Genomic DNA, 15773 nt, shown 5'->3' with positions numbered 1-15773 from the left:
CATTTGGTGGCTTTCCTTTGAAAGCTAGTGGCATGGAAGCTGCCCCTAAAATCACAAGCAGGCTGAAGAGATTTTAGTGAAATATTCATATTGAGAGAATCCAAACACTGCTGGAGGGGACTATAAGTTATACTTAGGGGTGCGCAAAAAAAAAAAATCGAGTTATTTCGGATTCAGGTCTGTTGGACTCAAAAAATATCTGTATACCTGAATATGCCTGAATACCAGTATCGGTATTCCACTGGTATTCGGGTCAATCTTCAAGAACCCTAACATATTCAGATCCATTACACCCTCTGGGGGCAGCCCCCAGAGGGTATAATGAAGAATTTCACTCACCGTGCTGCAGCACGATTTGGTGAGTGAAGGGAAAATATTTTAACTTTAAACACCTCCCCTTCCCTCTCAAGTCTATGCTGCCTTTGCGGTGCAACTTCCCAGTGAAGGGGAGGTATTTAAACTTTAAATATCTTCCCTTCACTGGGTAGTTGTGCCACAGAGGCAGCGTAAGCCAAGAGGGAAGGGAAGGTACGTAAAGTTAAAACATCTTCCCTTCTCTGCGGATGCATGCAGCAGAGCCATACAAGCCCAAAAGGGAAGGGAAGGGAAGGGAATGTATTTAAAGTTTAAATACCTTCCCTTCACTGGGCCCTCGTGTGGCAGGGACTGCAGGACTCGACAAGTAGCCGAGCCTGAATTAAAACTGAATAATATTGACTTTTATTCGGGGGCAGATACTTTGGTAGCCAAATACAGATCTCTGATCTGTATTCAGCTGAATAAATACCTGAAAAATACCAATAAGGTAATATTTATTCAGTTCAATATATACCGAGTGCACACCCCTAGTTATAATGCATCACCATGGCTCCTAAAGGCTAAAGTCATAGAATGATTACTAAATATCTAATTATATTACTACACGTTTATTATTGAACAACTGATTTTCAACTCCAGGAAGTATTGCATAAGTGTTTGAAATACTAGAGAAATACTACAGAAAAATGCAGCATCTTTGTGCTTCTGATAGCAGAGCTGTCTCATCACACTGGCTACCAATGCTGTTGCACTCAAGTGAACAGAGATCATTGATGTAAACTTTTTGTCTTCCTGTATTTGGTGTTCTGTAATTTAAGAGTCTACTACTAAGCCTTCTAATAAATCTATGTTTAAAAATCAGCATTGTAAAGCAACTTAGGTTGGTGTTTGCCATCTTCAGAGTTTCATACCATTTGGTCCTTCCAATTTTTTTAGTCTAGACTTAATTAGGAAAAAAACTCTTCCTGCTATGCTTCTTGGGTCCCAAATTATCTTTTGCCAGGATAGAGTGAATAGACCTTTATTAGAAGAAAGATCTCTTGGGTGGCAGAACTGAGTGCTGGAGCCTAGCAGCTGATGTAATCTAGTAAATAGTTAGAGGGATCTCTAGATGGCATTGAGCCTGCATTGGCCTTGGTTCTTTCATCTGTGAAATGTCCAGCTTGTACTCAGCACAATTCAGCAGGCTGTAGAACTTCTCTAATTTAGGAAGAAATAAATTCTACACTAGGAAGTATTCAACTGAAAATTTGCCATGGCTGTTGGTTTTTAACTTCACTGCAGTGGAGGTGTACTTATATATTTCTATCTTCTGAACAGGTGTGAGTAGAATGCCCAGTTAGTGTTTATCTTGGCCAAAAGTGAAATGCAGTAAGGCTTAAGTCTAAGAATTCTCCTTTTAGGTCTCTGCCCAAACTGGGAAGCCTGGGACCCGAAAAAACCTCTTGATAATGTTCGTGAAGCTATGCAGCAAGCTGATGACTGGTTGGGTGTGCCTCAGGTAAGCAAAAGTGGACTTCATGACTGAAGAAAAAAACTTCTGCCTTATACTTTATCCTGAGCTTTGCTGGTGGTTTGAAGCTCAAAGTATCCGCTGTATTGGATGTAGAACTGCAAAATTAAAGCTGCATGTTGATTCTAGGGCAACACAGTTAGTTCTTTGTCTCTTTCAACCTAGCTCTTTGAAAAAGAAACTAAATGATCTGCTGAAGTATGAAAATCATGGAACAGGATCCTTGCTAGGCCAGTTCGGCAGGGAAATAGTTTGCCAAGTAGTGAGGCTATTGTAGCAAGTTAATAGAACATAGTATAATGCTTGTTGTGGGCCACTTGGTTCAGCTGTACTTCCTAGCAATGAGTAAGAACAGCACAACTAGTTCTGCTTAGGAGTTTTTGAAGTATGAATCCTTGGCCCCAGTGGTGTGCAGGTGCTATCTCTGCTTAGAGGGCTTAGGCCAGAGCATATATTAATCATCATGAGTGCTGCCAAAAGCAGCCTCTCTAGGATATAGCATTCTTGTTTATGTTTAGAAAATGTGTATCCTGGCTTTCTATTACAAATGTGATATTAGAGTTCATTGTACAAAATAATGAGTTGTATCCTACCATCTATTTCTGCTGACTTTTCCCCATTTGCTGTGATGCTGTTCGTGAAGGGGAGATACTGACCCCCTCAGAACAAAATTTGGGGGGGCTCAGTGAGCTGCCGCAGGGGGGGAGGTGAGGAAGTTCTGCTTCACAAGATGCACTCCATTTGCAGATCTTCAAGGATACAAACCAATAAATACAGGAAATTAGACTTAAACGCATAAACAAGTTAAGACATTGGACTGCAAAAACATGAATGTAGCAGCTAATAAATACTAGAGCACCAAATTAAATATTACTAAATATAATAGGCAGCATGGTATAAAACTTATTGTTTTTCCCCAAACCCCCGCAGAATAGGGCTTTTAGACTTTTACAGGCCAGATGTAAAACTAGACCAAGTCTTCCACATCCATCCCTGCACAGTTTACATTCTAAACTACATTTTTATCCTATCCTTGCAAAGCATTCTGAGTGGCAAATTTGGTATGCTCCCCCTTATATGAAGGCTGCCAATGAAGTCATATGAAGACTAAGTACATGGTAACAGTTCATGTGAAGTACAGGTATGGGGCACAAGGACCACTTTTACCAATATGAACTTGAACATGGTTTGAGATCTGAGGCTGGTGTAACACACTTTAACACAGGCAAGACTGAGCACATGTCAGTGTTCCCTCTAAGCTCCACAGTGTTGTGAGCAGAAATTCTACCTCATGAGCAAAAAAACCCCTAGTAACATTAAAGTTGTGAGTCTACTTTTGACTATTGTGTAAATTAGTTTTTTAGAAGATTACTTTCATAACCTTGTAAAAATCTCAGAATTATTTAAAATTTTATTTAAACTATATTTTAAGAATAATTTTAAAATTATAAGAGAAAACTGAATCAAGACAAATTTCAACCAGCCATTTCCACTATATTGCTAGGCCTTGCCTCCGGAGAACAGGTCTACCCTTCCCTTTACACTATATTAGTAGAGCTGGCCTCCAGAGAACAGGTCTATCCACCCCTTTCCACTATATTGGTAGACCTAGCCTCTGGAGAACAGGTCTACCCACCCCTTTCCACTATCTTGATTGACCTGGTCTCTGGAAAACAAGTCTGCCATTCCCTTTGTACTATATTGGTAGACCTGGCCTCCAGACAACAGGTCAGCCCACCCCTTTCTACTGCATTGGCAGATGTGGCCTCTGAAAAACAGGTCTACCCGCCCCAGTCCACTATATTGGTAAACCTGGCCTCAGACCATCACGCTGTGCTCAGCCTTAGAAAACATACCAGCACTCGGGGGGCACTCTTGCAGTCTACTTTGTGTTTTTAGTGAAATATGACAAATTACAGATCAAGTATAACAGAGGAGGAAAAATCACTGTTAGAACCCTGCCTAACCTAACAAACAGGAAGTTGTTTAAATGTTAGCAACCTGCCCAAACTACTTATTTATTATTTATATCCCACTTCTCCCTGTTACTCAAGGCAGCTTACAAATCATACTGAAAAACATAATAGGGGTGTGCCAAAAAAAACCATTTTTTCTGGCTCCATGGGTCCCATAGGCTATAATGGAGAATCAATCCAGGGGTATCTGGGGCTCGGGGGGGGGCTGTTATTTGAGGTAAAGGCACCAAATTTGTAACATAGCTGCTGGTTTCTCTCCTAAAAAAACATTCAAGTTTCAAAAAGATTGGACGGGGGGTCCAATTCTATGGGCCCCAGGAGGAGGTGCCTCCATCCTCCATTGTTTCCAATGGAGGGGGAAATACCTTGTGAGCTGAAAGTAGTAATCTCTGTGCTGTCTGTTGTAATGTTATGTGCCATCGCCCCCTAGAGCAGCTTATAAGGAACTACACATGTGACCAAGCCTTTTCTGTTGGAGTGCACAAGTTTAGAACTCCCTTGGGGAAATCAGTGGAACACAATTTTTTCTGAATACATTTAGTACGACTTCCTTAAGTGATGGTCTGTTGGAAGTATGTACCATCAAAACTTCCTGGGTATTCCTTGTGACAGGCTTTAGTAGCTTTCTGTATGCTATCTTTAATAACATGTATAAAGTTTAAGGGATGAGTCCTACAGTACATGTGGTGTCAAGGAGCTCACCAACAGATCTGTTTTTCCCTAGAAAAGCTGGGGATCTGGTCAGGCGATCCTTCAGACTCAATGGGGTATATGGGCCTGAAGCAAGAACTGTCTTTCTTGCTCTCTTCCTTGCACAAGCTCTTCAGTTCACATTTTCATAAGAGGAAAAGGATGACTTCTGCTGCTGCCCTCTCAAGCTGCAGTTCCTGTGTAGTACCCTGCTATGTTCTGTGTTCCTCTGACCCTCAGGAGCAGCTTTTGACCACATGCTAATGCCTTGTGTCAAGTCATACCAGTGGTCCATCTCAATCAGTGTTGTCTACTCTGATGGGTAGCCATTTTCCAGCATGTCTAGCTAAAAAGGAACTTCCCCATCACTTGCCACCTGAGGTTCTTTGACTGGAAGTGCTTCAGATTGAATCTTGAACTTTCTGTTTACAAAGGATTTACTAAGCCTCAGTGGCACAGGAGGCTACATAGAGGTTTGTTCCACCACCTCATTCAGTTTGTAGGCTCCTACTTGTAGTGCTGTAACAACCCCTTTGCTCATAAGGGGGCTATTCACTAAGGCATGGTCAGTGTTTAAGAGAACAAAGTAATTCAGCTGTGTGAGAATGTGTGTGGTGAGTTCCACTTCTGGTTAATTTGTGCTGTAATTGATGTCGGTCAGGTCATCACTCCTGAAGAAATTATTCACCCAGATGTGGATGAATACTCTGTAATGACGTACTTGTCACAGTTCCCCTGTGCTGCTCTGAAGGTAAGAGTATATGGCAGAGGTAAGGTCTAGAATGCTCTTCTCACTTTTAGCGGTTGAGTAAATTCATACCTGTTGTATGAAGACCAGTTGATTCTTGTTTGTTTAAACTTCCGTTCTATCATTTGGTATGGTGCCAAGATTTAGAAATATGTGGAAATAGTCCAAAAACCGCTTCTACTTTCATGTGAATTTCCAAACTCTCTGAGAACCAGTTCAGCAAGCCTCCTATCTAATGTTGTCCTGGACCATATTTGAGTGGTCTAATTGTCTGTGTTTCTTCCCACCCTATAAGAGGGAGACTTCAGCCTATTATCAGAGGTCAGTTACTAACCTTGTGTAAACCTTTCTTAGAGATGGGTGGGTCTAATGCTGTGAAGAGTGGGAAAAGAGAAACAGTAAGTTTGTACCTATGCTAACATGTTAATGCTGCATGTTAATAGCATATTTTTTCAAAGGCACAAGTGCCTCAATTACATTAACCATTTAGATTGGATGGAATTATGGAGATGGTTAAACATTCATCCTGAAATAAGGTCAAATGTCTTCTCATTGTTAGTGGAATACTTACCTTTTCCCTGTTTTAAAGCAGTCCTGGGAATATTTGCCAAGCATCTAGGATGGGTTTACTGTCCCATGGCTTGGGGGGTGACTGTTAGTCCTATGGTTTATTGAACTCTAGGGTAGGGCATTCTGGGTTCTTCCAATGTCTATAGGAATGAACAATCCAGTGCTTTGCTCTGAGCTTCAAGTTCATAGAAACGTGGGAAATAGTGTTCTGTAGCAGTGCAATGTGAGATGGCTTGCTAGAGGGATCATAACTAGTGCCTCCTGAAGTAGAGGCAATGGCGCCCAAGGTAGTTGAAAGCTGAGGTCATGCATGTATTGTATATATGGAAATTAATCTGTTAATCCAGACTAAAGTGTTAGTGTACTATTAACTGCTTAATACAGCATTTGCAGCCACAGGGAGAGGGCAGTGAAGGCGATGACCCACTTACAACAGCCCACCAATAATACAATCACATACAGTGGATAAAATGTGCAATAAAATGGCCACAACTTTTATTGATTACAGCCGTAAGAAACCTTGACACAGAATGGGTTCACCAGATCCTGGCATCAACTGACCTGCCTGCCAGTCAATGTAGTCGTCACACCTAGCACACTTGCTGGGATGGGAAGAACCATAGGCTGACAGGTTGCTGGATTCCACAAGGGCGATTGCCCCAAAGTGGTCTCGCCTGCCACCTTAGGGTGAAAGCCTTCACCCTGGGATCCCTTAAGGAGATCCCCACATGTAGGGGAAATGGGCACGCAGGTCAGTTTTCCCAAAATGGATCTGGCCCCATGCTGATACCACCACAAGAGCCAGGCATCCACCCTCCTGGCTCTTGCCAATGCTCCTACAGCTGTAGCCAAATCTGCAGGCCATACCCAACCCCCTGTAGCCAGATGTCCTCATCCTCCATACCATACCACATCATAGAGTGCTGCTCCAGCCAATCCAACTCAAGCACGGTCACCAACCTCCTTGCCACATTGGTCACATCACAGAGTGCTGCTCCAGCCAGTCTGACCCAAGCATGGTCACTGATCTACACACACACTTGATCTTAGCCAAAAGGCCAAGAAGCAATCGGTCACTGATCTCCTTGCCACATTGGCCCTATCTGGGTGCTTGGCCCACACCAAGAGCACCGCTCCAGGCCACCCAACCAAAGCATGGTCACCTCCTTGCCACATTGCCCCTTTCTGGGTGAATACCATTGCCCACAATTTTGTTGGTTACAGATGTAAGAAGCCTTGGTACAGCATTGGGTGCCAGATCCTGGTCATGGACTGCTCCACCTGCCAGTCAATGTTCCTCCATCCACCCTAGCCCACTGTCTGGGGTCGTAGGAACCAAGGGATGACAGGTCGCGGCCATTCCAAAGTGGACTCCTCTACCACCTGAGCATGAGGGTAATCCCTGGCAGTACCCCCAAGCTGGGCATTCCTCTTGAAACCCTCACCCCAGGATCCCATATGGAGATCCCCTTACATGGGAAAATGGGCTTGCAGGCCAGCTTTCCAGAGAATGGAGCCGGGCCCATGCTGATACCACCAATGTTGTGACATGTAGGAAGTTCAGTGAGGCATATTGTCACCTTTGCCACATTGCCCCTTTCTTGGTGCTTGGCCCATGTGAAGAGCACCACTCCAGGCTGCCTGACTGGCCAATGCATGGTCATGGTTGGGAGTTCTACCCATAGCGTCTTCAAATCTGCTTCCACCTGGCACACCACATTGATGCCCATGCAGTCCCTCATGTCCAGGGGCCCAGCCAGACTGACCAAAGAATGGTTGTGGTTGGGAGCCCTGCCTGTAGCACTTTCAAATCTGCCTCCGTGTGGTGCACTGGTGCCACTCCCAACTTGCGCTGCTTCCCTGGAACTAAATAAGGCATTGTTAACAATCCTTCACCTGTGTTGTTTGATGTAAGTCCTGGATATCCCTGAGTACCATCTCCCAATGGCCCAGGTGTGTGGCATGGATTTCTGCCCAGTGCACCCTGCTATGACCGCAGCACCTTACCAACTTGTGCTGCTTCCCTGGAACTGAATAAGCAGTTTTAACAACCAGCAGCCATGTGCAATCTGATGTAAGTAATTTCTGTCCAGTGCACAGTGCTATGACTGCAGCACCCAACCAACTTGCACTGCTTCCCTGGAACTGGATAAGGCATTGTTAACGATCAGCAGCCATGTGCATTCCAGTGTAAGTCCCCCACTGTGAACTGATGCACCTGCCATTTACTTAAAAAAGAAGAAGCCTTGCTGTCATGTTGGTATACTGCTGTAGCAAGTAACCATAAACTGAGCATTTTTTCCTGGGGGGGGGATTGTCTTCCAGTAGAATGGTATGCTTAGCTATCAAATATCCTCCCCCCCCCCCTTTAATGGGCTGGCTGTGTGACTGCTTAGGAAAGCTACATTCTTTCTGACTGCTAATGGACAGTCCAGGTTACAGGGGGATTAGTGCTGGGTGGGGAGAAACTGGCTCCATGCTCCTCTCACTCTTTCACTCACACACAAACAGTTCCCAATTCTCTGGGAGACCAGAGATCATCAGAATGGCTGGAATCAGGGGAGGAGGATAAGACTGGTGGTATTTATGGGAACACTGACTTCTAACCCAAGGAGCTTTCGAGGGAAGGATTTTACATAGCCAGGCATCAGGGGCTCAGAAGGCAAGACAGGATATGTGAGTGAAACAGGAAGAGAAGCATGGAGACAGGCCCTCCTCCCCCATCTTGCTTTAATGGGGGTTAGTCTGGGGTGCCAGTAAACTTAGAGATTTGCTTGTTTTGGGAGGAGGGTTATAATTTAGCCTCAAGTCTAGAAAAGGTAGAACGCTGTTGTCCTGGGAACATCACTTTGTATTATCCTGCTAGGTTGATATCTGTACCTCACCAGTGAAGAAAGGTATGACAGAAAAGCAGTGCTACCAGCCAGTAGACCTGGCCTTGGACCATCGCACTGTGCTGAGCCTTAGAAAACATACCAGGGCGATGGTCCAAGGCCAGGTCTGTCCCAAAGCGAAAGTACGGAGCAGCGCAGTCATGGTCTGCCATGACTGCATTAGCTGTGAACTAAGAGAGCCTAATGCCTCACCTCCAACACTGGTGAAGATATTGTGAGTACATTTAATAACGCAACAATAAAGAATCTGGAGACTCTTTGAATAAGCCCCCTGTTACGCCAATAAAGGTTATTGGAATTGGAATAAACCCCAGGATCCAGAAAGGCGAGGAAAGGAGGAGTGATATTTTCCCCTCCCTGTCCTCAAAGCAAACGGCTGGTAAAAGTTGTGGATACAAAGCTCTTTAAAGATTTAAAAATGAAAAAAATGGGGAATACAAACATTGCTATCTGACCATTCTATTATTTGGTATTGGAACTATAATTGAATAAGCCCTTGAGTTCTACTATGAAGAGAAGAAAATATAGAGACATTTAAAATGGGGTTTGCATATATGTTAAGACAACTTCCGGGTGTACTATCATCGTTCTTGAAGTCTGCTGAGCTCATAAGGCACTGGATAATTTTTTTTAAATAGAAATGTTATTAACTTTCAATAAAACAATGATACAAACCATTAAACAAAAAAGAATACGGGTTGGTTACATAGAGATAAAGCAAAAATTTACAGATAAAAACTTTTTGGATGGCAGGTGAAGTATAAAGTTTAACACTTATCAACCAAAACCTTTTATTTGATAATATATGAAAAAACAGTCAATATTACGATGTTAAAGAAATAACATAATAGTTCTCACTTTTAATTATAAAGCATTATCTTGTACTTAGCTTCGGAGATGTTTTCCCAGTCGAAACTATGTAGAGATATTTTGTCCAGTATTGGGAACCATATAGTGAGTGCATTTTAAAATTCACATTCGTTTTGGTGCATGGTATCATATATTGAAAATTTTTATAGTATAAATATATCCCAAGTCTTATGTATCCATTGGTTTACCATAGGAGGTTTTTTATTTTTCCAGTTTTTTGCTATTGTTGATTTGGCTGTAGTTAATAAAATGTTGATTAATTTTCTTGTATTTTCAGGAGGTCGATCTGGAGGCCATAGGTGAAGCAGCATCAGTTCGGGAGTCAAAGGTAAGTTATAACTAGTTAGTTTTTCAATCTGTGTTATAAGGCACTAGATAATAACTATTACCTGCTATGGTTGAAGATTCTTGGTTGCAAAAATATCTAGTATAGCAACTTTCTAGCAATGTGGTTTGGCTCTGAAAAGTACTGAGAAGCGCTGAGTGATTTCAGCAAAGTACTTTTATTCGGATGGAACAGGACAAAATAAGCCGGCTCGCAGGCCGGTTTATATGCACAGAAAACCCACCACCAAAACACATCCCCTACTTCCCTATAGGCTATATACAGTAGCCGAGAGTCCCATAGGCTCTCGGCTGCGGACCTGGCCCTCTGATAGGTGCGGGCTAGGATCCGCTCGGCTATTGTTCTTGAGGAGCGAAGCTTCAGGACTCTGCTTGATCGCGTGGCCCAACGGTCGCGCACGTGGTCATGGCGGAGTACATTACAGGCTCCTAGAAGTTTAGCAGGGAAAATACTCCCATCTTCTCATGTATGGGGACTATAGATATTGTTTATACAATGGATTCCCAATTGGAAAAGGAGCTAAAGCCAGTGGAAATAGTTAACTATGATGAGGAAAAGTTGACCCAGTTTTCATGGGATGATCTCAAATATATGATTGTTGATACAATTAAGTCAGTAATTAAAGAAACTCATGTTCAATTATTTGATGAAAGCTAAACTATTTTAAGGAAACTTATAAGCAATACTGACAAATTGCCACACCAAATTTTGAGAGACAGAGAACAAAACTATAAGCAAGAGGATGCTTCATCTAGACAGAGGAAGATGTTCTATAAAAAGACATTTACAGGGGAAAAAAGATGTTAATGTCATTAAGGAAGTAAGTTCTTAAAAATCTAAGAGACTGTTACTTACCAAAATAACTAAATCTGTAAAATTAAAGTTATCTCAGAAAGAAAAAAGGATAAAAAACATGCAATTAAGCGCTATTCCAAATTTTAAAGCAAATTAATGAAGTGTACAAAGGGAAAAGGCACAGAGACAAGAACCTAACAAAGACAACTACAGCTTCATCTCAGAATGAAAAGAAGAAAGAAAACAGGCAACCAAAAATTAACTTAAGCTTCACACTGCCAGCTTTAAACCAAACCTATATGGTCTACAAGGGAAAAAGACACAAAGATAAAATCCTACTGATGAGAAGATATCTGACAAAAGGGAAAAAAAATCAAGATCTATGTACAAAATTTTAAGAAGAAATCTTTACCACTCTCTTTATAAGATGGCTTTATTGAAATGTAACTAAACAGATTGGCTTCACTTATATCAAAGTGTAATTAAATAGAAGGACTATTCTATTGCTAAGAAATGAGAAAGAGAAAGGTGTTAGAGTAAGGAAGTGGAGCAAAATTGGGAAAGATAGATTATAAGGTGAACTTAAACCTTAAAGAAAGATTCTTAACATTCATTTCCATCAATAATATATTAGCACACTAGAATAAAAAATAAAAATAAAAAATAGATAGCTAGAGTTATGTGTTTTGTATTAAGAAATTAAACTTAATGAGCCATAGGATAGGATGTGGAGTAAAATGGTAAAAAAGATAGACTCTAAGGTGATTCCAAACCACAAAGAATGATCCTTTATTTTTAACTTATTAATGATAAAATAGTATGGCAGAATGGAAAATAGATATGTATATATGTGCTTTGTAGGAAAAAGTGAACTTCTAAGAAGAAATAAAAATGAAATGTCATTATTAAAGGTAGAACAAGTGGAAAAATATGGAAACTTCATAGTAAGAGCTTTTGAATATATATTACTAAAGAAAAATATGGATAGAATGTTTAGATAACTGAATTTACTAATGTATTGTTTGACACTTATTGTTGCAAATAAGATTAGTTTATTAGTTAAACTCTTTGTTATAAGCTACATAGGAGAGATATGAACGGAATGTAACACAAGATTTTACTCTCTTTACATTGTTTTTTCCTTTTTTGTTTGGGAAACCAATAAAATATATATTTAAAAAGAAAGTAAGATGGCTACCCCTCAGGCGAAATATAACAAATTATATGTCAAGTATAATAGAGGAGGAACTAACACGGTCAGAACCCTGCCTAACCTAACAAACTGGAAGTTTGCTTAAATGTTATCAACCTGTCCAAACTGCTTATTTATTCAAATATTTATCTCCCACTTTTACTGTGACTCAAGGCAGCTGACAAATCATACTGAAAAGCACAATAAGGCTGTGCAAAAATCCCTATTTTTTCCTTCTCCATTATAGCCTATGGGGACCATTATAATGAATTGGCCCCATAGGCTATAATAGAGAATTGATCTGGGGGTATCTAGGGCTCTGGGGGGGGCTGTTTTTTGAGGTAGAGGCACCAGATTTACAGCATAGCTGCTGGTGCTTCTCCTCAAGAACCCCTCCAAGTTTCAACACACAGAAAAAAGTGGAGGAAAGCAGCCACTTGTGGGAGCACTTCAGCTGAAAGCATGTCAGCAACAAAGAAAATGCTGAACTGTATTTTCATGCAGAAATACCCAAACACTTAAAAAGCAAGGAGAGATATTTTATAATTTTTTCATTTCAGCTTTCCAAAGAATAATTTGGCTTTTTGATGACACTTGTTTTGTATCTGAAGTAGACTGTTGAAGATGATTTCTCTATCAAGCCACCAGTTGCACACTAACATAAGCTGAACTGAGATACCATAAATAGAACCCTTATCACCCTTTTCAGTGTGGTGTAGTGGTTAAGAGCAGTGGACTCCAATCTGGAGAAATGAGTTTGATTCCCCTCTCCCCTGCCTGAAACCAGCTGGGTGACCTTGGGTCAGTCACAGTTCTCTCAGAACTCTCTCAGCCCCACCTACCACACAGGGTATCTGCTGTGGGGAGAGGAGGGGAAGGCGATTGTAAGTTGCTTTGAGATTCCTTAAGGTAGAGAAAAGTGGGGTACAAAAAACAATTCTTCATCTTCTTCTTCTTCTTCCCTAGAATGCCATTGAAATCTACAGCCTGCATGTGGACAGCAAAGTTACCTCACGATTTGCGCACACAGTCATCACCAGCAAAGTTGCCAACAGAGCGAATGTATCCCAGGAGGCACTTTTTGAAGTGGAGCTACCCAAGACAGCCTTTATCACAAACTTCAGCATGTAAGCTCATATCTAGGACTTCTTAAAAGCTTCTGAGCTGGCAGAAGACTTTCAGTGCCCCCCCCCCGCTGCTTCCAGCACCTGCGCTGCTCCACAGCTGCCCCTCTCCTTCTTTGTCAAAACAGCAGAGCTTGTCATTGCTTCTTTCAGGTAACTTCAGTTGCTGTAGCTACTAGTGCTCCTCCACAGGGGTCATTTCATAGAGAAAGAGGTGCAGGAGCTCATTAGCATATCTCATTAGCATAACTTATTTGCATATGCCACACCCCCTGACATTACCGGATGTGTGCCAGAAGACAACACCCACCGCTCAGGCTCCACTGGACTGCTTTGGATTGCTAGCTATTGGCGGGGGGGGACACACACACATTTGCCCTCGCAGAGGACAGAGAGCTTGTACCTGAATAAATCTTGGTCTTAAAGGTGCCATTGGACTGTTATGGATTGATAGCTATGGGGGGAAGGCACAGATCTGCCCTCACAGAGGAGAGAGAGCTTGTACCCGAATAAACCTTGGTCATAAAGAGAGCCCAGTGGCGGGATGTACTAAAAGGAAGGACAGGATTGCCCATTGGAAACAATGGGAGAGACTTGAAAGCCCATTTGAAGTAATGGGAGACAGGAATGCCAATTGACTTGAATGGGCTCCAGTGAAATACATTACAGCTCAAGAAGAGTTGCAAAGAAAAGGCATAATGGATTATTCATTAAGGTCTCTGGTCTCAAATACACTACTCTGGGACTGGAATGACAGGCCCCACAGTGGAATGACAGCTCCTGGGGGTAGGAGCAGTGTTCTGTGACTCGAATGACAGGCTCCAGAGGAGAATGACAGCCCCTGGGTGTAGCAGATGTGTCCAGGGACTGGAATCACATGCCCAAGAGTGGAATGACAGCCCCTGGGTGTAGCAGATGTGTCCAGGGACTGGAATCACATGCCCAAGAGTGGAATGACAGCCCCTGGGTGTAGCAGATGTGTCCAGGGACTGGAATCACATGCCCAAGAGTGGAATGACAGCCACTGGGGTTAGCAGATTTGTCCTGGGACTGGAATCACTCCAGTCCCAGGCGGTGTTCCCTCTAAGCGGAGTCAGTGTGAGCTAGCTCACACTGACTCCGCTTAGAGGGAACACCGCCTGGGACTGGAGTGATTCCAGTCCCAGGACAAATCTGCTAACCCCAGTGGCTGTCATTCCACTCTTGGGCATGTGATTCCAGTCCCTGGACACATCTGCTACACCCAGGGGCTGTCATTCTCCTGTGATAGGCCCAGGCCCGTAGCTAACGTGGAGCCTGTGGGGCCTGGCCCCCTAGCATTTCTTCTGGGGCCCCTCTCTCCCGGGCAAGTCCCAAATTGAATTAATATGATTAACTTTTATTTAATTAGCTGAGGCCCCCCAGGCCCCCTCCCCAAATAATCCCTAGCTACGGGGCTGAATAGACCCCAGAGTGGAACGACAGCCCCTGGGGGTAGCAGACATCTTCTGGGAGTGGAAAGACAGCCCCCAAGGTGAAATGACAGCCCCCGGGGGTAGCAGGAGAGTTCTGGGACTGGAATGAGAGACTGCAGAGTGGAATGACAGCCCTTGGGGGTAGCAGGAGTGTTCTGGGAGCGAAAAGACAGGCTCCAGAGTGGAATGACAGCCCAGGGGGGTAGGAGATGCATCCTGAGACTGGAATGACAGGCTGCAGAGTGGAAGGACAGGTCCTGGGAGTAGCAGAAGAGTTCTGGGACGGGAGTGACAGGCTACAGAGTGGAATGACAGCCCAGGGGTGTAGGAGATGTTTCCTGAGACTGGAATGACAGGTCCCATAGTGGAATGAAAGCCCCTGGGGGTAGCCGGAGTGTTCTGGGACTGGAATGACAGGCTGCAGAGTGGAATGACAGCCCTTGGGTGTAGCAGGAGTGTTCGGGGTGTGTAAAGACAGGCTCCAGAGTGGAATGACAGCCCAGGGGGGTAGGAGATGCATCCTGGGACTGAAATGAGAGGCTGCAGAGTAGAATGACAGCCCAGGGGGGTAGCAGGAGTGTTCTGGGAGTGGAAAGACAGGTTCGGGAGTGGAATGACAGCCCAGGGGGGTAGGAGATGCATCCTGAGACTGGAATGACAGGCTGCAGAGTGGAAGGACAGCTCCTGGGAGTAGCAGGAGTGTTCTGTGACCAGAAGTGTGCATTCGGCTATAGCCGAGCCAAAAACGTGACCCAAAAAACACCTTGTTGGTATAGCTGAACCCAAAAAAGCCATAATTATCCGGCTTTTTTGTGGGGGGGGTCATTTTACTATATTGAAAATGTCTTATTTAAACCTAACACAGCCTGGGCCGCCAGTCAGCTGTTGGATTTAAATGCCTTTCTTTCCCTCCCTGATGTCGGTCATTCCAGTCCCAGAACACTCCTGCTACCCCCAGGGGCTGTCATTCCACTCTGGGGCCTGTCATTCCAGTCCCAGGACACATCTCCTACACCCCTGGGCTGTCATTCCACTCTGCAGCCTGTCACTCCCATCCCAGAACTCTCCTGCTACCCCCTAGGGCTGTCATTCCACCATGGGGCCTGTAATTCCAGTCCCAGGACACATCTGTTCCCCCCAGGGGCTGTCATTCCACTCTGGGACCTGTCATTCCAGTCCCAGAACATTCCTGCCACACCCTGGGGCTGTCATTCCACTTTGTGGTCTCTCATTGAAGTCCCTGAACACTCCTGCTACACCCTGGGGCTGTCATTCCACTCTGG

General features: G+C 43.6%; 1 protein-coding gene across 1 annotated transcript in view; it reads left to right on the top strand.

Annotated features, from left to right (window-relative positions):
- The window catches only part of LOC107107216 (inter-alpha-trypsin inhibitor heavy chain H4-like), a 65327-nt gene that overhangs the window by 17394 nt on the left and 32160 nt on the right, over window positions 1–15773 (top strand). The window contains exons 3-5 of the mRNA XM_015407476.1: window positions 1722–1819; window positions 5159–5248; window positions 12879–13039. Of these exons, the coding sequence (XP_015262962.1) occupies window positions 1722–1819; window positions 5159–5248; window positions 12879–13039 (349 nt within the window). The remainder of the gene's footprint in view (window positions 1–1721; window positions 1820–5158; window positions 5249–12878; window positions 13040–15773) is intronic.

Source organism: Gekko japonicus, unplaced genomic scaffold, assembly GCF_001447785.1.
Source record: "Gekko japonicus isolate JY-2015 unplaced genomic scaffold, Gekko_japonicus_V1.1 scaffold728, whole genome shotgun sequence".
Taxonomy (NCBI): Eukaryota; Metazoa; Chordata; class Lepidosauria; order Squamata; family Gekkonidae; genus Gekko; species Gekko japonicus.
Note: the sequence above shows the minus strand (reverse complement) of the source record. Positions and strands in the feature narration are given on the sequence as shown.